Source organism: Apiospora hydei (genome assembly GCF_038363865.1).
Source record: "Apiospora hydei strain CBS 114990 chromosome Unknown utg000006l_segment0_segment0, whole genome shotgun sequence".
NCBI lineage: Eukaryota > Fungi > Ascomycota > Sordariomycetes > Amphisphaeriales > Apiosporaceae > Apiospora > Apiospora hydei.
The window spans coordinates 4019372-4044533 of record NW_027117365.1 but is presented as its reverse complement, the minus strand read 5'-3'; the positions used below and the strand labels follow the sequence as shown (position 1 = coordinate 4044533).

The window sequence follows — 25162 nt, the reverse complement described above, 5'->3', positions numbered from 1 at the left end:
CCGACAATCCGGGTATATAAGGCCAATCCCCAAGTAAGCGCCCCAGACGCTCTCTCGGCCAGTTTGGCCGGTCTCTCTGATAACTCCCCAAGTAATGACACTGCATTACCCAATATAATATGCCATACCACGCCTAATCTGTCTCGCAGAACAGATCCTCTGTCGAAAGGCTGACTACTTCTTTCTCGGCCGCCTTTCCTACACATTTTCCCACCACCTTCTTGAACACGGAGGAATATTCGAGAGCATGGGCATCTATACCTTGGACATCCGTCCTCTGGCCGTCCCACGACAACAATGGTAAGTTTGCAAACGAGGATAGCACGCCGTCGTGTGGCAAGCTTTGCAGCAGCGATACAGGGGGCGCCAAGGTGATTTCTACTCCACCTTTGTACTTCTCTATAGCCGCATCAATCTCAGCCTCGGATGCATCATCAGCCAGTGCCGGGTCTTTCGGCTCCACATCTGCATACTCTTCAGGCAAATGATGTAATTCCCTGTGGACGGTCGCCAGATTCTTTGCGGTTTTCTCTCCCGGGTATACTGTCCAGTATCCTCGCAGCCGAGACAATTTCAGGGCGTACTCTAGCCAAGAGGGGTGCTCCGTGCTGACCAGCTTTTCCGACAAGAGCGCCGGAGTGTGATCCAGGCTGTCTCGGGCTTCGAGAGTCCTCGAGACGAAGTCGTGTAATTCTATCCACCTTGCGCCAAGAAAAAGCATTGCACTGCTGGTGGGTGCTTGCCAGATGAATGATGTCGAGTCACTGTTCGCACCTGATTTATCAACGGAAGGAGAAACAAATTTGGCGTTGCCCCCAATCATCTTTAGCGGCTGCTCTAAGCTGATGCCAAGTAAGCGCGCACCCCAATTCTGCACAATGGAAGCGGTCGAATATCTATACTCCATAAGGGTATATCGCAGATCTGGAGGCGTATCAGTATGAAGACTCTCAAACCGGAATGACGATCACTCACAATGGAAGAACTGGGGCGAGAGCTCGACCTGTGGAGAGAGGACCAGGATATGAGACGTGTGGGGGGTCAGCTGGCCAGAATGACTCGAGGAAACGGAACGAGCTTTCTTCTTCCGTCATCCGCTGGTGTGGGATCCGATGCCTAAGCGACAGATACCGTGCGTTGTTCGGGTTGTAAACATGCGCCGGAGGCCACTTGAATGTCTCCAGGAACCGTTTCGTAGGGGGGTCAATATCGTGTGGCAGTTCGATGGTCAGGTGAGGGATCGTGCCGGCGGCAAAATCAGTCCTGCTCAAGGACCTCAGCAGCCTGATAAGACTGCCGGATGCTCCTGGGATAGCATGAACCAGAATATCTATGTGGATTTTATCCCACACTAAGGGAGATTTAGCAACTGGTACGATTGGGAACAGCAGGATCTCTTACTATGCAGCGAAGAGCTATCCAGCTTAGTCAACCACATCAGATCCTTCGCAGAATCGACCGGCAACTCGACCAGGGTATTGCCAGACGCCTTGGCTTGTGCTCTAGCACCTTGTCGAAAAAAGCGCTCCTCTTGCTCGCTGGCATCAATGAAGATAGCTTGAGGGTGCATGTATGTGTGTATGTGATCTGTGCCGGCCTTGATTAGAATCAATGCGCGATCATTCGCAAGCTTGCGACTTACAGAAAGCTCGAAAGACGCTGGATTCCATTCGGTCGTCAGTCGAGATTTGGGCATGTTCTGGACGGGCATCTTGCATAGGGGTCAGCGGTTTTGAGGCTCAACATATAGCTATAACATGAATTGGGTGCAGTACCATGCATTATGATGTGGCAGCTTTCATCAATGCCATTCAGCTTCAGCAGGTTGTCTGTAGAAATCTCGTTTCGACTCATCAGGGCAAAGTGGACATAATTCCTCAATTCCGTCCCCATCTGGCAAGCCACCGGAAGAAGCGCCGCGGCACTCTTCAGGCTTGACGCGGCAAACAGCACATTTCTGTTTACCAGCAATGACCCACGAGTCGCACCGATAGCACGAAGTGTCGCTGCCAACTCGAGGAACTTCGGCGGCGCATTGTAGGTTCTTTGTGGCGGTTCGTGGGATGACACCGATTCCTCTTCTGAGATCTGTTTCGGGCTCGCATTCGGCGGAGGGCGTCCGCGGACTGGATAGCCTGGAGGGGCAGCCTGGCCGTACGACGGACGGAGCGACTGCCTTGGGCCAATGTCGGTCGGGATATTATGTATAAATAGGTAGGTGAGGATGGCGGCTCCAAAGACGAGAAGTATGCGCTTCAAGAATCGCCTCGGCGGCACACGGGCAGGAGCCCAGGTTTGTTGGCGCAAGTTGCCATTTCGAGGCGCATGCTTGTGATCGTCGTCCTTCTTCCCAAGTTCGTCGTCGCTGAGGAAGAAGCCGCGCATATTCCCCCACAAAGACATTGCTCGCAGAGAGTCTTTCGGGGGAGGCAGACGAAAGGTCTTATTGTCTTGGGAAACACTGAATTATTGACATCGGACTGATGGGCAAATCATAGCTGTTTGGGTACAATGGCGGCGTGTCAGCGGCGGTTCGCGGCGGCTCGAGTCGTAGCTATTGCGCCAGTAGGAGCTTTCTCGATTTAGGTCGATGTTCGTACACTTGGGTGCATGAAGGAGTATGGGAACCGTTAGGTTGAACTCGTCAATTGGGGGTGTGCTGGGTATAAAGAAGGTACGAAGTTGTAGGTTACATGAAAGGTGATTGCTACGTAAGTAGGAACTTGGCGGTTCGTCTGCCCGACCCTGGCCAGATTACATTGAGCTGTGATACCTTAAAATGGACTCGACTCCCTGTCAGTGCTAGTCAGTGCTAGGTGTGCGTGCTTGCTTGCGCTATGGAGATCCTCAAAACCACATGTAGCCCCTGTAACCGGAGTTTTGATGTATCAGTACAGATACAAGCCCAGAAATTCTTCCGCGCTGGAGTAAGGCAATCGTTCAACTTATGTAGGTAATGTTGGTGTTTGGATTATCTCAACCAACTCTATAACTCAATTGAACAGCCATGATCAGTTGAACATGGCTGGTTGCAGGTGATTGCTTAGGCCAGCTTGGATTAGAAACATGCGTTGGACTGTAGCTACCATTGATGTACTCCATGTAGGTAGAGCCTCAAGTGCTGGACTGATGCGTCTGTCTCCAGTAAGTACAATCCAGTTGTTTCCCGTGAGGCCCCAGGAGTCCAGGACCCTGCAGATGGAGTGAACCACCCACCACTGGACCTGGAGGCCCAAAGACCCCACTCTCGTCACCAACCGTTAGAACCGATCACCGTACAGGGCTGATGATAATAAACGGTTGGAAAGAGATCAAAAATTTGAGACTGGATCGACCTGAAGGGATCTTGATCAATTTTTTGGGCAGAGATTTGACAATCTTCTACAAAGAGCATCCAGACAGCTGCTTGGTTTGACCGCAGCAGACATACCCCATCAGACCCTCATAAGCGACACCAAGGGCCACTACCTACTCCGTCAGAGCATCATGGGAAAGTCAAGGCGAAACAGGGGCAAGGGGGGCCAGCGGTCTGACCCGATCGCTAAACCCGTCAAGCCGCCGACAGACCCAGAATTGGCCGCCCTGAGAGAGAGCAGCATCTTGCCAGTCGTCAAGAGCCTGCAAAGCGCTGAGCCCGCCAAGCGGACTGAAGCTGCCGGCGCCATTGCCAACATCATCCAGGACACCAAGTGCCGGAAGCTGCTCTTGCGAGAACAAGTCGTCCACATTGTCCTCACCGAGACCTTGACCGATGCAAGCTTGGAAAGCCGTGCCGCCGGCTGGGAAATCCTCAAGCTTCTCACCCAAAAGGAAGAGGCGGATTTCTGTGTCCACCTATTCCGCGTGGATGTATTGACAGCTATTGAGCATGCAGCCCAAAAGGTATGTTTAAAATTCTATGAATTCAGTTGTCTACAGTGCAGGTACTAACACACAACTCTAGATAACTGAGACCTTGACCGGTCCTAACATTGCCAACTTCAACAAGGCTTCTAAGGCCGAGCAGACCCTAATGTGGAACATTGCCGAGGCTCTTTGTGTTATCCTGATTGGTCTCGCAGAAGCCCAGGATGACATCCTGGTGGCAATATCAGGAAACGATGCTGCAGTGAAGTTCTTGTTCACGCTCATGTCGTGTGATGCCGCAACCAACGACGTCGTGAACGGCGCTTTGTCCTGCATGATGACGCTCTCGGAGGATAATCGCCAGTTTGTCGAGCGAATTCTTGGAGATGATCAGACCAAGTGCTTCAAGCAGTTGCTCATGTACAAGTCTGGCAGAAGCTTGCGTGCTGTTCTGGCCTGTGGAATCTTGCACAACATCTTCTCGACAATGCAATGGGACGATGCAAACCCTGGCAGAGAAAAGTCCACCGACGCTACTCTGATACCCGCTCTCAGCGACGCACTTGAATCCCCGCAAGGAAACCAGACAAATGGTACCGGTGAAAACGATACTGTTGAAATTCTGCAACTGGCTCTGGAAATAATTGCATCGATTGGCACCAGCATACAAGAGTCCCTTGAGAAAGGAGAGAGGGCAGAAATCGATGATGCTCCGGGTGTGGATGCAAAGGACGGCGATATGGACATGGACGCTGACGACGGCGACGACGATAATGATAACGACGAAGACGGCGAGGGCGAAGAGGATGGGATGGATGATGACGAGATCGAAGCGGATATGGGCCTGGTCACAGGCGCAGACGACGGTCTCGACGAGGTTTCTGGCATCGATGACCTACCAACACTGAAGCTACTCATGCACAAGGCGATACCCCAAATCATCAAGACAGCACACTCAACCCAAAGCACGGAAGAGACAACCTCACTTATCCGTACACATGCACTCACCGCACTAAACAACATAGCCTGGACAGTATCATGCCTCGACTTCAGCGAAGATTCAAACGCTGCTATTCAGAAAGCTTGGTCGCCTATTGCCCAGATAATCTGGAAGGAAACCGTAGCATATGTTCTGGCAAGCGACACATCCGACGTTGGGCTCGCAACCATTGTCACCAGTCTCGCGTGGGCCATTGCGCGTTCACTGCGCCAAGAAACACCGTTGCTCGGCGGTGAACACCAAAAGTTCATCTCTCTGTATCATGCGTCCAAGAACTTGCCAGTCGAGGACGAGGAAGACCCGTTCCAAAGCCTCGGAGTCAAGTGTTTGGGCGTCCTGGGCCAATTGGCGCTTGACCCGGCGCCCATCGAGCTGAACCGCGAGATTGGTGTTTTCCTCCTTACTGTTGTTGCCGGTCTGCCCGAGTCAACACCGCCTGCCGATGGTGTGGAGGCGCTCAATCAGCTATTTGACATCTACGCTGATGAGTCATATGCCTGCGACAAGGAAGTGTTTTGGCAGATTGGCTTCCTGAAACATTTCGAGGAGGCTATCCCCAAAATCAAAGCCGCTTCGAAGAAGGTTGACAAGAGAGCCCAGACTGAGCTTCGGACGCGCGCCGAAGAGACAACCATGAATCTGTCCAGATTTGTTCAGTACAAGCAGAAGAACAAACCTTAAGGATCTACCTGGCTGGTTGTAATCTTTGGTCGAGATAGATATACTCGAGGTTGTAGACCAGGAGTGTCTAGATGGAATATGGGTTCAGGGGTCGTTAGGAATACCCGCTTCTTGTCACCGGGAATTTCGGGGTCACATACATGCAACGGACGTAGCCGGTCGGAGCACGAACTGGAAGCATGTCGCTAGATGTATGCTTGCAGCATGCCCAAAGTTAGGATGATATGTAGGCAGAACAGACTAAAAGGATACTTACGAGATGCCATGCTCAGCTGAAGCTCCACAAGATATCGGTCCCTTCTATCGGGAACAGGGACCCCCCAAAACGGATTAAGCTAAGCTGGCGCCGCACTAGGAGAAGATATAGGAGACCTGCGTGACTCACTTTCCAGTGATTTGACAATGTGTAATTGGTAAAGGCTTACAAGTAGTTGCCACGCATCGAGTGTTCGACCTAGAGCCTTTCCCAAAAAGCCAACGTGCTCTATTGCATCGCACATACTATTATTTCAAAGACAACATGGGGCGAAAACTGATTAGTTCCGGTTCAGCCTTCGAGGCCCAAATCGGATACTCGCGTGCCGTGGTAACAGGGGAGTGGGTATTCGTTTCGGGTTGCACTGGGTGCGTGTTCTCAAATCCTTAGTGCCCATAAAGCTTGAATGCAGTACTCACTCACGGTCCATTAGTTACGATTACAAGTCCGGGGCGATCTCCCCGGATCCTGCAGAACAGGCAGAGCAATGCCTGAAGAACATCGCGTTCGCGCTTGCCGAGGCCGGCAGCACCATGGACGAGGTCGTCCGGGTTCGGTACATATTCCCGGACCGCGCCGACTTTCCCAAGTGCTGGGACGTTCTGCAGAGGTACCTCGGCAGCGCCCGGCCGGCGGCCACCATGATCGTCGCGGGGCTCATGGAGGAGGCCATGAAGGTGGAGATTGAGGTCACGGCGAGGAAGGGTTCGGCTGGTGGCGAGACTACTACTACCGGTGCTGGGGATGCTCCGCCGCAGTAGCATTTTTGTTCGGCACGGCTCACGCTCCTTGGAATGGAAATGCATGCCAGTCTGGTACAAGGAGCTAGAATGCTCGAGAATAATCACTCATATCATTCATCCTTGAGAACTTGAGCAATTACTCGGGTGTCAAATGTGTTCTAGTCTGAAACTCACTCGTCCGCCTGGTATTTTGTCGTAAACACCACCACTGCAGTCTGGCCTTTGATACTTGATGTCATTCTATAACTGGGAACACATTACCACGTATTATTCTCTATTTCATTATTGATAGCAGCCGAAATTCTGGATGCAAGCTGTCTAATGTCCGAACGTAGACGCATCCCTAGGTCAGGTAGGGTTGAGAGGTGAGGGCAATTTCCAACAGAAGCGTCGGCTCAAGGTCACAGATGAGCTGATTGTAGTCATCAGCAGAGTAGTGCGCATCTAGGTGCAGTACCTAGAGTCTCGATAGCCATTGTGGGGGCCGTGCATGATAATGATACCTATTGACATGCAAGCCTTGACACGCTTCAAAAGAACGTGTTTCGTGATCACAATGACCTCTTTTAAAGTTTTGCTGGTGGCTGGGGACAAGGTGAGCTCATGTTCATTACCAGGTGAGCCGCATGGCATCGTACCTTGCGAGAGGCTTCCACTTCAATTGATGTTCCTTCTGGTTGACACCCGACTAATGGAATGGGGGTTCAAGTTACAAGGCTGAAGCTGAATGGTCTGTGCGCGCGGCAGGGACTTGATTGGTGCCTGCCACAGGTGGGGCGGCCGTGGCCTTTGAGCACTGAGAGTCTGGTCTGCCAGAGAGTCCAGTGAGTGCAGTAATAAGTCCTGGAACCCACCAACCAAAGCAACCTGAACATTCGTGACTGCCTGCCCTTGCCTTTTCCCACCCATCCACCCACTCCCGCCAGTCACTCGGCGATTGCCAACCTTCATCGACAAGCGGCCGCTGCTTTCTCTTCTTCGAGCTGCAAGCACCACCTCAGCTTGGAAATTGTCGCCTTGACAGTGACAACCTTCATTAACCAACAACTCGTATCGAGTATCTCTTTCTTGACCTTGTTTGGCTTCGCCGAGGCCTTCTTCATCATTCGACAGAACATTGAAGCCCTACTTCTGGCTTGGCCTTGTTGCGACCTCGACTTACCACCGGTCGGCTGGGTACCGCTTATTTCAGGTAGCAGAAGGGCTGCCTGCCTGCCAGGTCATTCAGTTCATCGTTCACGTAAGTCCGACAAAGGTAAGGTCCCCACGTCAATACACTTTCATCCTCACCAGGCATCGCGACACCCCCTCCATTCTGCTACAGGCACCAACTCTGCCCGTTCCTCATTTTCCTTCCTACCTTTCCTCTGCTTTTTATTCCCCTCTTGCCCAGCGCTCCTGTGAACCTTCTTGGGCCAGTCTCTGTCTCTTGCTTGTGTGCTTCTGTTGCATCCGCGACAACAACTGATTGCTTAGTGTGCAGCTGACTTCGCCCTTCCTGAAACAATCGCCAACCTCAACAGCCGTAACGCCATCTGCTTCCGATCCCCTCGGCTGAGCTTGAACCGCCTACGCACAGCACAGCTTCTGACAGCTTAGGCCGGTCAACCGTCACCATGTCGCGCGCAGCTACCGTCATGATGCCTCCGGCACCCAACCGGGAGGACATCGGCGCGACCTGGGAGTACCTCCAGGCTGGCATCTCCAAAATCATGATCAACCTACAAGATGGTATGGACATGGGAACCGTAAGTTACCCTCTTCTGCCTCCGAGTCTCTTTCGGACTATGCTGACTGACGTCATTTAGTACATGGGTATTTACACGTGAGTCCAAGTTAACATCACGGGCTGGCTCTTTGGAATGGTACTGACGAGGCAACAGTGCTGTGCACAACTTCTGCACGTCGCAAAAAGCTGTCGGCCTGTCGCAAGCTGGTTCGGGAGCTGCTCATCGAGGAGGTACGATCTCCCTCCCACCCATAATCAATATCATGTCTCTAACAATAGCAAAGCACATCTTCTGGGTGAGGACCTGTACAAGAAACTAATCGATTACCTGAACGACCATCTGGCCGACCTTCTAGAGCAGTCCAAGGCCCACGCGGAAGAGGCCCTGCTCACCTTCTATATCCGAGAATGGGATCGATACACGACCGCCGCGAAGTACATCCACCACTTATTCCGCTACCTTAACCGCCATTGGGTCAAGAGAGAGATGGACGAGGGCAAAAAGGGCACGCATGACGTATACACGCTTCATCTTGTGCAGTGGCGCACTCAGCTCTTTGAGAAGGTGTCTGAGAAGGTTATGTCAGCTGTGCTGATGCTGGTAGAGAAGCAAAGAAACGGCGAGACGATCGAGCACGGCCAGATCAAGCAAGTCGTCGATTCTTTTGTGTCTCTAGGCCTTGATGAGCACGACAGCTCGAAGTCGACCCTCGATGTGTACCGATACCACTTCGAGCGCCCCTTCCTGGAGGCCACCTCCGAATTCTACGCTGCCGAGTCCACCCAGTTTGTTGCTGAGAACAGTGTGGTTGAGTACATGAAGAAGGCAGAGTCCCGACTTAATGAGGAGGAAGAGCGTGTCCGCATGTACCTGCACCAGGACATCGCAACCCCTCTCAAGAAGGCTTGCAACAAGGCCCTAATCGCAGATCACTCAACTCTCCTCCGCGACGAATTCCAGATCCTCCTCGATAACAACCGGGAGGATGACATGAAGCGGATGTACAACCTTCTCAACAGGATACCAGACGGACTAGATCCACTGAGGCAGAAATTCGAGACTCATGTCCGCAACGCTGGTCTAGCAGCCGTCAGCAAGGTGGCCTCCGATGCCGAGAAGCTGGAGCCCAAGGTCTACGTCGATGCACTGCTGGGTGTGCACACACAATACCAGGGCTTGGTGAAGCGTGCCTTTAATGACGAGCCCGAGTTCACCAGATCTCTTGATAACGCATGTCGCGAGTTTGTCAACCGCAACGAGATTTGCAAGGCGGGTTCCAATAGGTCGCCCGAACTTCTCGCCAAGTATACCGATGTGTTGCTGCGCAAGAGTGGCAGTGGTGTCGAGGAGTCCGACCTGGACGCAGTCTTGACACAGATCATGACCGTGTTCAAGTACATCGAGGACAAGGACGTTTTCCAGAAGTTTTACTCCAGGATGTTGGCCAGACGTCTTGTCCACAGCACCTCTACTTCTGACGACGCCGAGACCAGCATGATCAGCAAGCTGAAGGAGGCATGTGGTTTCGAGTACACCAACAAACTGCAGCGCATGTTCCAGGACATGCAAATCTCCAAGGACCTAAACCAGGGCTTCAAGGACCACTCGAAGCAGTTGAGTGAGAAGCAGCCTCTTGACTCAACGTACTCCATCCTTGGAACCAGTTTCTGGCCCTTGGCCCCGCCCAACACGACCTTCAACCCGCCTGCAGAGGTCCAAGACGACCTGAACAGATTCACCAGATTCTACAAGAACAAGCACGACGGACGCAAGCTGACATGGCTGTGGCAGCTTTGCAAGGGTGAGGTCAAGACTGGCTACTGCAAGAGCCAGAAGACGCCCTATACATTCCAGGTCAGCGTCTACCAAATGGCCATTCTACTCCTGTTCAACGACAAGGATGTGCACAGCTACGAGGATATTGCATCCATAACACAACTGACGCCAGATGCTCTCGATGGTGCTCTTGGTATCCTTGTGAAGGCCAAAGTCCTCCTTCAGAAGCCCGACTCGGCGAAGCCGGGCGCAGGCCAGACCTACCATCTAAACTACGACTTCAAGAACAAGAAGATCCGCATCAACCTCAACATTGGCACCAAGTCGGAAGCCAAGCAAGAAGAAGTTGAGACCAACAAGACGATTGAGGAGGACCGCAAGCTGGTCTTACAAGTAAGTGACATACCTATAATCCTGATAAAGTGAAGATACTAACCCATATTTTCTAGTCCGCCATTGTCCGGATCATGAAGGCACGAAAGAAGATGAAGCACAATGTGCTGGTGGGTGAAACAATCTCGCAAATCAAGGGACGTTTCGTTCCCAAGGTTGGTGATATCAAGAAGTGCATCGAGATCCTACTCGACAAGGAGTACCTCGAGCGCCTTGATGACGATGAGCTTGGATATCTCGCATAAAGGCCATTCTTATGATAGACAAACCACACGCTCTGGGCTGACTCTTGACGTTGGCCCGCACGAATTGTATGAATATTCATCAACATGCCTCTCGCATGGTGCACCCAGGGGCCCTTACGGTGGTTCCCGAGGCATAGGTTCTTGGTATCAGCAGCGGTTAGGTGGATTCACTAAGCGTACTTGGCGCTCTGGCTGGTCTTGCGTGCGACAGAAGGCTATACACCGAGATGGTGCAAACAGGCAGAACTTACAGATAGAATTCATCTCGACTGGAAAGACCTGACCAGAACGGCGACGCTCCGGCGAAGTATGAATGAGCGAGGCACAAGCGGGAGACATGGGCAAGAGCAGTATCTAACTAAGCAGATACAAGCTGCTGACGCCCAAGGTGTCGCCTGTACTTCTCCTAGATGCTAGGCAGAGCATAATGAATAGCAGTCGCAATGAAACCAATTCTTGGTCAATACATCTTGACATGATAGTAAATGATTTCCCACCCCATCCATTTGTCCCTGGACTCAGCTTGTTGGTGTTTCATGTACCTCTAACACATAAGTCATAACAACATCAACCTATGCACTTTACACAGCAGTCTTCTGTGCATATGGGCAACCGTCCTTTCACTTGCATTAGCCCTGGTGCCAAAATTTCATGCTTGGGTTTCGGATACACGAGATACCCCTATTCGAAGGTTGAGAGAAGCAAGATAGGCTAAATAGGGGTGGCTCGTAAATATTTTCAAGATTCGGCATCAACACGTCCAATTTGTGTATGCATACAGTATATTTAAGTTTATAGTGTAGAATAACAGATGCTACGTGATCCTTTACCCAGCCGTTTACACCCAACGCTCCCCCGGCCCTGTTATGTTGATGTTTGCCCACTGGAAAACTCCGAATACGCCAAACCTGTGCAAGTAACGCCGGTGGTATAGTATGTGTGACCTAAGACCCATTTCCCGCCCGTTCTCCCTTTTTGGCCCGATCTGAAGGAGGCAGTTTCTCTCCCTCTCTGTCTGTCTCTGACGTCTGACCACCAGCTGATAGGCGGGCCAAAAACACGTGAATGGGGGCTTTTGCTGTACAGTTCGATTGCCCCTCCAAATTACAATTAGACGACCATCTCTGGTGTTCGTCTGGATTTAACGTCTTCTCATTCCGTTTCTGCCCACTAATCGATTCCTTTCAGCCGATCCACGAGCCGGAATAGCATGATAACGAAAGTGAAGATCCAGGCGACCACGGCACAAACTAATAGTCCTAGATACGAACTATAGTTATTCCAGGAGATATCATTATAGTGCAATCCTCTGGTTTGTAGAGCGAGCGCCGTGGAGACGGCTTTGAGTATGATGAAGAGTACGTCGATGAGCGTAAGAGATGCTTTTTCGACGGCGGACCTGAGGCCCAGCGGCAGTCCCGTGAACTCGTCGTACATCATGTAGAGGATGTAGGGAATGGCTAGGGAGTCGATCACGATAGAAGCGACAGCCTGGCTTCGGAGCGGGTTAAGCTCGTCTTTCCTGAGGAGCTCCGTCGCCAAGCCCAGAGAGCCGAGCGACATGCTGAGCGCGATGAGGCGTACGATGGGCGGCAGCAGGGGGCTGAGCAGAATCATCCTCTTGAGGCGGAAGGCCAGGGTCTTGCGCCGCTGCGAGGCGGGCGGGGGCGTCTTGGTGACGAGCGGGTTGTTCAGGCCCGGGTACTGGGCCTCGAGCTGGTCCGGGGTGATGAAGTGCGTGGGCCGGTCGGCGCAGCCGTTATAGCGTCGCGTCGAGTCGATGAAGTCGCGCCACTTCTCGTAGGGGTCGACGTTGGGCGGGCGGTAGCCAGAGCCCATGATGAAGGGCTCGCTGGAGCGGAGGTGGTCCCATTTGCGTCCCGGGCGGTCGGCGCGTTTCCGCATGAAGACGGGCCGCCGGAACTTGCGCAGGTCCTCGGGGTCAACCCATTGCTCGTAGCCGTCGCGTGAGACGCGGCGGACTTGTCCTGGGCGCGTCGGGCCCCCGGTCGTTGGGCCTTCGGTGTTGCGCCGCGGTGGTGGGCGGATGGGGCTAGGGACTCGGACGCCGGGGGTGGTCCTCGCGTGTCTACCCACGGGGGAACGGATCGGACCGGTGGGGGGACCATAATGTCGTCGTTGTCGGCAGCGGCGAGGGGGCGACGACTGCTGCTGCCGCTGCTACGGCGACAGCGTGTTGAGGTGGAACAATATTAGGTAGTCAATGTTGTGGCAGCGAAATAGGAGAGGCGTATGTTGTGGGTACTTTGGTAGCAGTCGTCTGTCGTCATCGAACACAAAATATCCAACACCTCATGCTTTCTTCCCCCTTGTCGTTATGGGTGGTTAATAGTCGAGGTGGCGTGGCGACGCAATCCCATCGTTATTCCCAAGAATCGTGTGTTTTTGTTCAATTGAGCATCATTGGCAGTTGGGGCCTCAGGGGGTCGTCGATTGAACAGAACGAGCGACAGACAGACGGGTTACGGTTAAGATTAGCAGTACTGGTGGCGGGTGGGCAAGAAAAAAGACCGAACGTAATAAAATGAGAGACGAGAGAGACTGGAGATAAGTTGGCGGCGGGCTGGGGATTGGATTTTTTCGAGCCTGGATTCAGCCAGCAGAGCAGAAGGGCCTAGTAAGTAAGTTAAGTTGAGTGAGGGAGTAAAAGTAAGTGAGCTGGTTAGCAGTGTGACTGTGAGCCATGGGTTTAATGAGAGAGGTCGGCGCGCCGCAGTTGTGCTGAAGCGGCGCTTAACAGCCCACAGAATAAGCATGCAGCGTTGGACGGGTAATGAAAGATACAGTATCGAGGCGATCCGTCCAAGGATTGGATTTTCAATGTTTGTGCAGCCGCAGCTGGCTTCGGAGCCAGGGTGTCAGCTCGAACGACTTTCAGTGGGGACGGGCCCCGACGTCACCATCCGTCGGCAGCTTGGAGCTGCCTTGGCTGCTTGGGGCCGTATTGGGGGAGGGTCAGTCTGGGCCTGCCTGGGGCTGGGGTGGACATGCAAATCTCAGATGGCTCGCGATGGGACATGTTCGGATGTGCCCCTCCCTCCTCCCTGCCAGTGAGCGAGTGAGTCAGGAAGTTGCAGGGAGACGGTCCTGTCTTAGTCCTGTCCTTGATGCTTCACATTGAAGTGGGAACTCCCCCAACAAGCTTCTTCCCACTAAAAACGTGCGCCTGCTACTGGCCGAATGCTGGCTGCTGTCGTAGTGTGTTTCGAGCTGGTTACTTACGTCAATCCACCAGGCTTGCTTGCATTGACGTGCGTTTCCCATAAATTTTGTAAGCCGCCATCAAGGCCGTCACCCAGCCCGCCCGCTCTTTAATAGCCCTCTTCTGCAGACTGCGGCTCTCACCAGAAGGTTCTCTATCTTCTGTCACTTGAGCCATATATATACTTCGACCCGAACCAGGAAACAGAAAACCATGAGGCTCTACCTCCTCCCGATATCGACCCGCCGCACCCTGCTGTACTGCGAGCGCTTCAATGTCCAGTCCGCCAAGCAAAAGACGATAGTCGACAACGTCACCGCGCGCGCCGCCACCCTTTGGGCAAATTGGGAAAAGAAAGAGTCCGGATGGCAGCGCAAGATCGTCGACTACGGCAACCACGCCCTGCGACGCATCCCCCTACGAGGAATGGGGGCTGAAGAGCGTCCCGCCGCTGTCTGCCCGCCGCCGCGATGAAGAGCTCAAGGGCCAAGACAGGGTCGAGCTCGTCTTCCCCGACACCGTCATACCCGCCCATAAGGCCACCGCCGTCCTCAAGACACTGGGCACCGAGCGGGAAGCGTTACACAAGAAGAATTTGATCTGGTGTCTGGTCGGCATGCCCATTACTATACCCTTCGCACTTGTGCCAGGTCAGTACCTCTTGCCGTTGGTGCGCTGCGCTGCGCTGGGACATATACAAGTGGCCGTGATGATGACTAATACCTGCGCTCTGTGTGGACAGTGATACCAAATCTTCCCTTCTTCTACCTCGTCTACCGCGCGTGGTCACACTGGCGTGCGCTGGCCGGAGGAAAACATCTCGAGTTCCTATTATCGAACAATCTATTGGCGTTGACCCCTTCACCAATACTGAACAAGATATACCCCGCTACTCTGCCACATTCAAGTGAAGATGCGGAGAAGTCGACCCAACAGTCAACCAGCGAGAGGCCACTCCCGGAGAAGGAGGTCATGCTGTTGTCACGGACCAACGAGCAGGCGCTCGCCAAAGGAATGAATGTCCCCGAGCTGGAGGTCGAGGTCGAGCGCGCCATGTGGCAGGTCCAGCACGCCATCCAAAAAGAAGAGGAGGAAAAAGTAGCGAAATCACAGCAACAGGCTACCTCGGAGACGAAACCCAAGGACGAGTGAGTGATGAGGCGCAAAAGGCCGCCATTCAGCACAAGCACGTACCAAAACATGGCAATGTTTGGGTCTCTCAGGGATGGCTCCATCCCCGTTACCACAGCCTGGGGCTCATTACGGCGAGGACCCATATTCATCACGCATCCGAACACGCACGAAATGTACAATCACGACCTGTAAATGATTCAACTGGCATCATAGATTTTTCCCGGTATTCACGCACGTATTACGATTTACAATAGATGTACAAACCCCATTTATATACGGGTTTCATGTTTCAGAAAGGGTTTATAACGATGGGCTCGCATTGCATTCTGGCCTCCTCGTATTGGCTACTCAAAGGAAAATGAAGTAATGGGGAATAATCTGGCATTTCTATGAATTGGGTGATTATGTGAGAGCGGAACCGGCGTCAATAGGGGTAGAAATTATCATTCGGAGCAATAGATGATCCACGGTCGTGAGCACTCCCTTCTGTCGATGGTGAATGATCTGAAGAGTCGATAACAATGTGTTATAATTGACAAACCTTCAGCATATGTGCCATGTCTTTTCCTGGTCTCTCTTGTCCACTCACTCACATGGACGTTTTCATAAACGGCGATCTTCACTATGAGACAGCCTCCAGCTTTCCTACGCCGACTTCCGTCCTGAGTTAGGGGCGAGACTTCGTACCTAAGGGTTTCTCTTTGCAAGGCAGAGTCCTTGGGGAAAACCCCGACCGAAAGTTGAAGCCAATTCAACGACGCTGTCTCCCCTTTTGGAAGAGTCGGAAACAGAGAAAGGGTCCTGCCTAACAACTGATAAGTTCGCAGAAAGGCGTTGAGCACAATGCCTGCCTTCCCTCTTGAAGCTGATAGCGCAACTGTTGGATTGTATTGCCTCCCATGGCGTAGACCATTTTGAGAAAAATGAAATCATGGCAAGAGCTGATGTAGCCCACTGTTCCCTGGCCCGTTGCCATCCGTGCCCGTGCCCGTCCTTGCAGTCTCCCATTGACTTGGTGGTGCCCATGGCGGCAGGTGGAAGCACGGCATCGCATGCTCGATGATATCCGTCACCTTGTTGATGAAGTTGGCTTGGGCAGCCACATTTGCCCGATGGAAGCTGACGATGAGCGCCTCGAAGGCCAGCCACAACTGGTAGACCCCCTTCGCTGCTTAAAACAGCCATGCGTGCATGAGAAGATTGTCAAGCCCTGGCCAACATGTGCTCGGCTGACCATGATGCGTAGGTATATATATATATATATATTTCATATATGCATGGCGTCGTGCATACTCCCTACTCGCCACCCACTGGCCCCCACGGACATTTCCCCGGTCTGTCGATCAGCCTGTGGGTACATGTGCCTAGGTAGCAGTACATTCAGCATCGTCCGTCCTTCTGCCTGGCTGTTTGGCGATCAAACCGGGGTGTATGAAACTCGGTTTCTTAGCAGCGGCACGGGAACGTTTGTTTACAACGATGTTGCCCGTTTAGGTAGGCGTGCCTGTCAATCCGGAAGACTTTTCAGCTGGGTGTGTGGTGTGTGTGCGTGGACGCGGATGGGCAGGCAATGTATAGATAGGTAATTACTACCCAACACCTCCATCAAGTAAAGGTGCTTACTTCGCCTAAGCAGTATATATTGATGATGGCACACTCGGAAGGCTTTCGGGATGACTAAGAGGTGGCCGGCCAAGTTGGAGCTGATCAAATAAGAGATATCTTGCGCGAGTCCATGACCTCGAGACCAACCTGTGCCTGGACCAAAGGAGTATCGTAGCAAGAGTCTGACTTATAGCAAGTTTTACTTCTGGCTACTGCATCTAAGACGTTGCTGGCGGTGAACCTTGCCTGTCTAGCCATGCTGCTAGTAATCTCGCTGCGTGCTGTGCATGAGGGTTAGACCGGTCGCGAGTTCAATAGATCGATGCATGCTACACTCAGCCGCGTGTCCACTTTCTCTCTATCCCTGGCATTGACATTTGTGCTCAGGTGCAGCAAATGCCAAGTTTTCCCTTCCGCTTTGGACGTGGCCGGCCGCGATGACGTGAAACGGATTGTAGATGCAGCCATTGCTACTGCTGCTGTTCCTTCCCGTGTGTGTGTGTGTGTGAAAAGTTGGGCGCGCGATTGGTCACCATCGTCCAGAATGACCGCCACCCTTCTCCGAGGAAAATACATTGTATCGCCCGAAAAGCCCGACAATGCATTCCGGACGGGGCGAGGATAACGTGCTTCCGCTTGCTTTTTTTTCCTGGGGTAACCTACCTGGTGATAAGATCATGAGCCAATAATAGCCGCAAAGAAGAGAAAAAGAAAAGTCATGTATCAAGCCACTCAATCAGTTATCAGCTATGAACACCAGACAGATATGTTCATAATCAATAGGGCCGCAGGAGCTCCATGCCCACTATGCAGTTGTATCGCAGGCGGCCGGGTGGGCATTTACTGAGGTAAAGCAAGCGAGGTCTAGCTGGGAAAGCAATGCGTGTAAGCATAATCCAGAACGTTGGCCAATTGGCCTTGGCGAAAGGTCGCTGGTCGCTTCGAGTTCCTTGCCTTTCGCTGACCGGGCCCCTCGTAACAGCCCGAGCCGGGACAGAAGGCCGGAGAGAACTGCAAGTTTCCTGCGTTTCCTTCCACTTATCTTGCATGCTTGGTCCCCTATCTACATGTGCCCGAGACGAAAACCCGTCCACGTATGTCTCGCATGCAACAGTCATCAATACGAGCTGCCGGGGGAGGAGTGATCTGCAGTGGTTACATGTAGTCGGTGGCAAGCGGGTGGGTTGGCCAGCAGCGGCGTTAACAGTCATGAGGAGCAGGGGGGAGGGCATGCCCTCTCAGCCTCAAAAGGTCGCTTCTTTGATTTGATTCGCTCTCCGTCTTCTGTCACAAACTTGTTTTCGACCGTGTTTGACACTCCATATCAGACTTTGGTTGGCTGGTTGGTAGGCCATGGCCTACCTGCTACTGCCTACACCGATAACGTATTTCTTACTTCTTCACCATCCACACCTCCCTACCTCCTCCCCCTTTGAGCCTTGAGACTCTGGCCACGCTTACATTCGAAACCTGCGGGATAAGCCGCAGGTTCGCTGACCACCACTACCCATGACGCCGCAAAGAGGAGAAAACACCAGGATATGTCTCTTCTTACTATATATATGAAACACATATATACATATATCACTTGTCATGTGTCAGTTATCCATAACGTCTGATGACGATCTGTGGAAGCCAGAGAGCCCCCAGTCTGGACCGGCCGACGTTATGTATGTGTCAGCTGGAGCCTGCAAGCCTCCGAAAACCAAATGTCTTTCCTTCGCCGTTATCTCTATCTCCTCCTGCTGCAGGCTGCCCGGTGCCGTGGGGGTGTGCGGATTCAGGCTGATACTATTCCCATGACCGTTTGAAAGAAAGTGGGGTCCACCGGGATAACTCCATGTGTGTACGTATGTATGTACTGTGTGCGTATGCACGACGTATGCAGGCATGTCATTTCCATCTGGCTGGCAATGCTTGTTCGCCGGGTGCCGGCAGCAGGAGATAAGGTGTATCTTCTGCTGTGTGACAACAAGTTCGGACAGGTAGGAAAGCGCGCTCCAAACAGGAAGACAAAGTCCATGGCTCGAAGACAGTCATGTTGAAATCTTGAAACCGCCGGGCTTGATATTCCCAAGCCGTATTATGTACTCGTGATACCCATAGGAAATAACAACAGGCCTAACCGCTTTCCCACGGGTGACCATACCCTGGCTCTGCACGCCCACCAGGAAGAATCCCCAGAACACCATTGGCAGTGCCTTCCAGATGTGAAGTGCGCAACCCAATAATTCAAACAGGCCAATGAGGTACGGGATTAGAAAATTGTATCTGAAAAGAAGAGCCTCGCGGCATCTTTTCACGGAGCCCAACCTTGGGGCATGAAGATGGCAGCAATGATAATGCGGCAACGTGTCCACCCTTTTGTTTATCCTTCATATGTCAATCTTCTCGAATGTTGTGAATCGCCAGCCCCAAAGAGATGTATGATGTTTTGTACAGATTTGAAAATGCAATGTGCATGGAACAATAGTGACGAAGGAGGTGGCTCCTACCAAATAGCCACATGTTTCGTACTCAAGTTGTCGCTGCCGGGTTTCTCTTCATGCCCAGGAATGCCCAACGATTCTTCTTCGGAGCCGCCTGTGGCATCTCGGAGCTAGGCATCTCTTGCTGGGTTTTACTGAGACGCCGGGTAATTTTTGGCATGAACACCTTTTTGCCCCCATGCTCAGAATCTGTCCGGGCCATGGGCTTGACCGCAGTGACTCCTGCATCGATACTCGGTATCGCAGAAGCAGGAGCCACCTGATTCCATTGATGCGTGTCAATCTCCGTCTCGCTTGGTCGACGTGATTTCGATAGTCGTCTTCTGCCCGGCTTGGAAACTTGCTCTGACCGTGGTTGCCTCGTCTCTACGGGCGACACAGGCTCAGCCTGAGCGGCTTGCTGAGGTTGGGACGTAGCGGGAACAGAGTCTGTGGGTCTGGGATGTAACGAGGCGAATGAGGATGTCGAGTTCTGGTTCGCTTTTGACAAAATAGAACTTGGCGCTGTAGATGCGGAGTTGCGAACCGACCCGGAATTACGAGCCGAGGAAAAAGATGATACCGACGATGCTGACTTTGAGTCCGAGTGAGCCGCGGCCGCGTGGTTAAATGTCTGATCGAAATTAAGTGCGGGAAGAGATGGAACCGGGGGTATCGATGGATCATTGCGGATTGTGCGTGGATCTATTGGTTGGGGTGCTGTGAACTGGGTGCTCCTAGCTGACGGAGGATAGTATCTGTCAGATCCGGATGTCTTCCTTTGGTGAGCTGGGTGCAAGTGATGGAGATTGCCACTGTCAGACGAATTGGTTCGAGATGGGATAGGCCTGCTAAACGAGCTGGCTGGCGGGACGTGAGGACTGGCTGTAGTGCCTGGTTTCCCGGGACTCATCTCGAGGCCATCTTCAGAGCCAACCGAGGCACTAGAGCTGCTGGCTTTAGCAGTACCTAGACGGCCTATTAGTTATGTTGTGACTTAAGTTCTGGGATCGGTCCTGACCTCTGCTAGATAGTGCACTCACTCTCCCGGATGGGGTCATCGGGATTGCGACGCCCGGCATCATCGGGGGATCCATTCGGGCTCTTTTCCCTTGAGGCTACCCCGGTAGCTGTAATAGTCAAGTCGTGACTCGCTTTGAGGCCGGAGGGCTGGCGCGCCGCTGTAGCTATAGTTGTATGTAGACGAATAGGAGACGTATGACATAGAAGTGCTATCTCGAGGGTAGCCTTGCGTATGGACAAGATTGGTTCCCATGGCACTTCTCCGGCGATGTTGCTCCAAGATCCTTGGGCGCTCCTCATCTCTCCAACTAGAAGGCGTACCAGCCATAGCATCGAGTGCAGCGTGAGTAGGCACATGTTTGTAAGGCTTCTTCGTCTCTTCATCCTTGGTTTTCTCAGCCACCTTGGCACTGTGGTCCTTGGCTTGCTGCCGTCCTCTCTTGATGATGGAAAACATCTTCTCGCACAATAAGTCGAAACCCTGCTGGCGGGAATTCCCAAGATGACGGCCGTGCCGCAATCGGTATAAGCGACAGGCTGAGGTACCGATCTGCGGCTAGAGTAGACCAAGCACAACCTGACGGTGTTGCGATAAAGCGTTGACGAGTACAGTCACCGAGGTTCGACAGACAAGGGGTAGACTGAGGATGAGATGACAAGCCAAAAGTCATGCAATTGGCAGGGAAAGCTCAGAGAAGCGACCGAGATGCCATATATCTGTACTAGCCGCGGGCCGAATAACAATACGCTCTCAAGCTAGGAGGTTCCAGATATCGACGGGTAGACTAGTAGGATTTCGCTACTTTAGTAGAACCCACGCCCTTTCACGAGCCAGGCGGGGCACTCGGACAGATCGTCAGGACGAGGAATGATGGAATCTGTGCGGGCCCACGGACTGCGGATGAGCATAACAATCATCGGTAGTGTCCAACCAGCAGATGGGTGTTATCCTGGGGGAGATGATAGATGCGCAGATAAGTAGGTATGCTGTGGACTCGGACTAGATGGGATACGATGAGCAATGAGAACGAGCGGGGATGAATGCTTGGGTCCAGGCTGTTGTTGTTGACTTTGCCTGCCAGGTCGAGTGGACTCGAGTGGACGGGATTGAACGAGCGAACAGGTTGGGGCAATCGCTGCTGGGAGTTCCAAGGGAGCAGTGCGAGCGTCTTCCTTATGTGTAAATTCGAGAAGACCTGAGGGAAGAGCGGGCCAAGCGTCTCAAGCTTGTGAAGCACAAAAATACAATGGCTTGGTGGCGTTCTGTATCCCGGACTAGGACAGCGCAGAGAGTTGCACCAATAGTGCGTAGCGGGCGTGGTGGACGTGATAAAAATTCGATCAGGATAGATAACACAGAGAAGCCGGGTTGTTGGGGGCCTCGTATGCAGTCAGAGATACCACATGGTCTTGGGCCCCGTGTATGGAGACAAGCAAGTAGATGGATGGATGGATGGGGGAGGGAGGAAACCCGCTGACGGACGACATGCTTCATTCTTACCAGGCCTCTCTGCCTACGACCTACCTACCTACCTACCTACCTACCTACCTACCTACCTACCTACCTACCTACCTACCTACCTACCTACCTACCTACCTACCTACCTACCTACCTACCTACTTACCCAGTCTTGCTCGACAGGCAAAGGGCAAGCAATGGCCAATACTTCCTTGTTTGGGGTCGAGGAACGAGAGATCGATCCAACTGATTGTCTGCTGACACAGCTGAAGAGAGCCAATGTACATGTCGTAATGTTGTATTATGTACGGTATGGTGAGCCCAAGTAGGAATAGCACGGGTCCTCATAGAACGGAGAAGCCTACGATGATGCCACGGCGTAGGAGCTGCAGCAAGCGGACCCGGCCATTGATTGATGGGCACATCCCAGTCCCCTGGAGCCGTCGCTGGTGCCATGCAGCCGGAAAGCCACGAAGGGAAGGTATGGTGTGGATGGGATGGCCTGGGATGGCCTGGGATGGCCTGGGATGGCATGGATCAGACGTCTGCAGGTGGGGGTATATCTCTTGGCCGGGCTGGGAGTTCGTATTGAGCGCAGACAGGTACCGCTACATCAGGTCGCTAGGTGGGCAGGGGTCCTCAAGGTTGAATGCAGTACTTGATAAGCCGGCCTAGCTGTGGCGCCGGTAGACAGTTCGCGAAGATATAGCGTGCAAGAGGCTTTTCCATGAAGGCCATATAACAGGACGAGAATTATTGAGGTGGTGGGTTGCTGTGCAACACATGCAAATAGAGATATAGCTATGAGTGGTCTCTTGCATTGTAACAGACGAGAAAGTCAATGGGCCATGGAGCAGGAATTGTTTCCCACAGTTGAACCTACCACTGGGACAAAAGCCGATGCACCGACACTGACCCAAATGGTATGTCGGTATATGTCTTGTCAGAACCAACTCCCACCCCAGGCTTTACCTAGAACAAGGTCCGGTTGAATGACACACGCACCAAGCCGTCTGGCTGGTGACTTGAACAAATACGGCTGGGTCCTAATCGGGTAATATTACGATCCAGCTCTATTTCTTGCATTGGCCGATGTACACGTCAATGAATGTGTCCAAACCCGTCAAGCAATCATGCAATGCTCCTTCGCAAAGAAGAATGACAAAAAGTACTACGATACGATCGCCAGCAAGTTTCCGGAATGGATAAGTATTGATCAAGCCGGTGCCACAGGGTGTGTAGGTAGGTAGGTAGGTAGGTGCGGGCGGGCGGGTCAGCACGGAAGTTGCAGCCGTATCTCAGCCAGAACTGAACCAGAACCAAGGCGGCGGGAATGATGCCGCATGTATCAGCCAACAGAGCGATGCAAGGCTCGCTGCTCATTCGGCTTGTGGGAGATACTTATGGTTAGCCTAGGTTCTATGCAGATGTCGCTGAACTATAAGAAGGATGAGGTACGAATTATCCCGGGTATTCGAGCTGAAGGGCTAGGCTGGGCGTGGACATCTCGAGTTTGCCCTATCCACAAATAGCAACGGTCCTAAGAAGACCTATGGATAAATGTACCAGGGGCATGGAGGGATGTAGGGATGTAGGGAGCAGGGAGACGAGATCATCGATTGATAGATTGACCCGCTCGACCTGGCTTCAGCGTGTACGGGCGGGACTACTACCACCTAGTACAATGGAGACGGGGAATAACCAGGACCAGCCAGCATCATCCTTGTCTACCACAAGCGCTTTGGGCATATATTTAACGAAATGTCTGCGTCAGGCATGGACAGTAAGGTCAATGACAGGTAGTGCATATATATGTATCTGAGATACATGCGTATACCTATCCTATCCTATTATTATATTCTATGCATCCACCACTTCTCAAGTGCTCTCCTTGGATTGTGTAGGCATCGAGTGCCTGCTGTTTTGGGTTTATGACTGTGGCTGTTTCGGTCTGGACCGACCCCACGATTCACGGACAAGATTGGGCCGGTTCAAACAGACGCGGGGAACCCGGGTCAAACCTGCCTGCCTGCCATCTGATCTTTACTGAGGGACGTCTGCCGAGTCAGACCCAAAAGCGAAACCCGGCTGGAGCTCCAAACCTTTGTATGACGACGCAATCCTTTCCAAGCGACCGCTTCCCCAGCAACGCGCAAGATTATTGTACAATTGCTTCCAAGATGGCTCTGAGGTCGTGTTATTGCTATCATGTATAACACTTGCTTACTGGGTTACACCTCGAGTCTGCCCTCCAGGCGGCAGGATAATCAGCGTCTTTCTACTAACTGAATGCGAGCCTGGCTGTCGGGGTATTTGCTGATGTGGTGTTATAGATCTCCCGGTATACCAACACCTTCACGCCTGTTCCGCAACATAGGCTGACTCTACCCTTATACCCACAGGGCATTTTCCTCAGTTGCCCGCCACCTCTCTGACCCAGACCCTTCTAGCCGCTGATATGTTATGGGACCATGGCTGACATGTGTTTATCAGACATCGGCGAAGAGGTAGGTAAGCAAACCCGCTGTCTCGCGATTAGTGACATCTACGTACCCCATAAAACTCAAGACGTTGGCAATAGCAGGAATTTGCCCGGGACGTGAGAGACTCGTCCAATTCTACCAGCCTCCAGCATTTGCATGAAATCGCAAAGATGCCCCTAGCCCTGGCCACAAAAGAAGGGCGTTGCTTTAAGATGTCGATCTCGTCGCATCTACCGAATACCAAACTCAATTGCGCGTCCTCGGGGTTTTGATGTGGCGATTTGACGAATATCCAAAGCGAGGCCCTGGTTAGCCATGGACCGACTCGTTCTAGTTGGGCCATTAGTGAGAGAGATGCTACCTAGCGCGTAACTCTGCATGTACTGGTACACTTGGATGGTGAATTCAAAGACACAAGATGCCAGTCAAGAGTCACCACGGCGCGACTCAACTGCCACTCTTAATAGGGCACTTCACCAGAACATGTGCCAAAAATTAGGACGAGGGCCGATGGGAGACAGAGAAATCGGGAGGCGGTATATCTCTCCTTGTGAGCATAGCCCTTGCTACTCAAGGTCCTGCTCAGCTATTCCGCATGCTTTGGGAAACATTAAACGTGGTCTACCACGAGCATACGTTTAATCTGGTTGATCTTGGTTGTTAGTCGTAACAACCCCATTCGTCTGCTTCTTCTAGATCAAACCCACATCTACCGAGCCAGCCTCTCTGCCCCAGGCAACACTAACATGGATTGTCAGGTGAGGACAATATCGAGGTTGATATCGCGAATTAGGGCCAAGGGAAATGAGCAGGAACATGGCGTGTGAGCCTTGATAGAAGAGAAGGTGCAATATTTCTCCTGGATGGGCAAGTTCTCGAAAGGGGGGTTGCTATGGTTCGTTGAGGTGCTCGAGTTCCCGCCATTGGCATCATCGTTGGCTGGGAACATAAGAGTTCTCTGGCGGTTTCGAGTGGTGAACAATGGTCATCTGAAGCATCAAAGCAGGTATAAGCTCAGAGGCGATTCCGAAAATGATGATATGTTCCATTCTTACAACATCATGAACCCTGTTGCTGGGCCTACCTTAGGTGCCTTC

At 52.4% G+C, this 25162-nt stretch overlaps 7 protein-coding genes across 7 annotated transcripts; 4 read left to right on the top strand and 3 right to left on the bottom strand.

Moving 5' to 3' along the window:
* Nucleotides 1–133: 133 nt before the first annotated feature.
* On the bottom strand, nucleotides 134–2403 carry PG997_008497 (uncharacterized protein; the record flags this gene model as incomplete). The annotated part of the gene is given in 6 exon segments (XM_066812812.1): nucleotides 134–924; nucleotides 976–1058; nucleotides 1075–1351; nucleotides 1402–1587; nucleotides 1643–1699; nucleotides 1776–2403. 6 exon segments carry the CDS (start codon nucleotides 2401–2403, stop codon nucleotides 134–136), a joined length of 2022 nt encoding a protein of 673 aa, XP_066668154.1.
* Nucleotides 2404–3486: 1083 nt separating this feature from the next.
* PG997_008496 (uncharacterized protein) lies at nucleotides 3487–5527 on the top strand (the record flags this gene model as incomplete). The annotated part of the gene is made up of 2 exons (XM_066812811.1): nucleotides 3487–3882; nucleotides 3944–5527. The coding sequence occupies 2 exons, from the start codon at nucleotides 3487–3489 to the stop codon at nucleotides 5525–5527; spliced, it is 1980 nt and encodes a 659-aa protein (XP_066668153.1).
* A 520-nt stretch (nucleotides 5528–6047) lies between these two features.
* PG997_008495 (endoribonuclease L-PSP) lies at nucleotides 6048–6544 on the top strand (the record flags this gene model as incomplete). Its single annotated transcript, XM_066812810.1, has 2 exons — nucleotides 6048–6151; nucleotides 6217–6544. The coding sequence occupies 2 exons, from the start codon at nucleotides 6048–6050 to the stop codon at nucleotides 6542–6544; spliced, it is 432 nt and encodes a 143-aa protein (XP_066668152.1).
* A 1598-nt stretch (nucleotides 6545–8142) lies between these two features.
* On the top strand, nucleotides 8143–10670 carry PG997_008494 (Cullin 1; the record flags this gene model as incomplete). The annotated part of the gene is made up of 5 exons (XM_066812809.1): nucleotides 8143–8274; nucleotides 8335–8351; nucleotides 8410–8486; nucleotides 8540–10425; nucleotides 10482–10670. The coding sequence occupies 5 exons, from the start codon at nucleotides 8143–8145 to the stop codon at nucleotides 10668–10670; spliced, it is 2301 nt and encodes a 766-aa protein (XP_066668151.1).
* Nucleotides 10671–11840: 1170 nt separating this feature from the next.
* PG997_008493 (uncharacterized protein) lies at nucleotides 11841–12987 on the bottom strand (the record flags this gene model as incomplete). Its single annotated transcript, XM_066812808.1, has 2 exons — nucleotides 11841–12759; nucleotides 12983–12987. The coding sequence occupies 2 exons, from the start codon at nucleotides 12985–12987 to the stop codon at nucleotides 11841–11843; spliced, it is 924 nt and encodes a 307-aa protein (XP_066668150.1).
* Nucleotides 12988–14106: 1119 nt separating this feature from the next.
* Nucleotides 14107–15045, top strand: PG997_008492 (uncharacterized protein; the record flags this gene model as incomplete). The annotated part of the gene is made up of 3 exons (XM_066812807.1): nucleotides 14107–14274; nucleotides 14318–14543; nucleotides 14636–15045. 3 exons carry the CDS (start codon nucleotides 14107–14109, stop codon nucleotides 15043–15045), a joined length of 804 nt encoding a protein of 267 aa, XP_066668149.1.
* A 4104-nt stretch (nucleotides 15046–19149) lies between these two features.
* PG997_008491 (uncharacterized protein) lies at nucleotides 19150–20580 on the bottom strand (the record flags this gene model as incomplete). The annotated part of the gene is made up of 3 exons (XM_066812806.1): nucleotides 19150–20069; nucleotides 20144–20287; nucleotides 20445–20580. The coding sequence occupies 3 exons, from the start codon at nucleotides 20578–20580 to the stop codon at nucleotides 19150–19152; spliced, it is 1200 nt and encodes a 399-aa protein (XP_066668148.1).
* Nucleotides 20581–25162: the final 4582 nt, after the last annotated feature.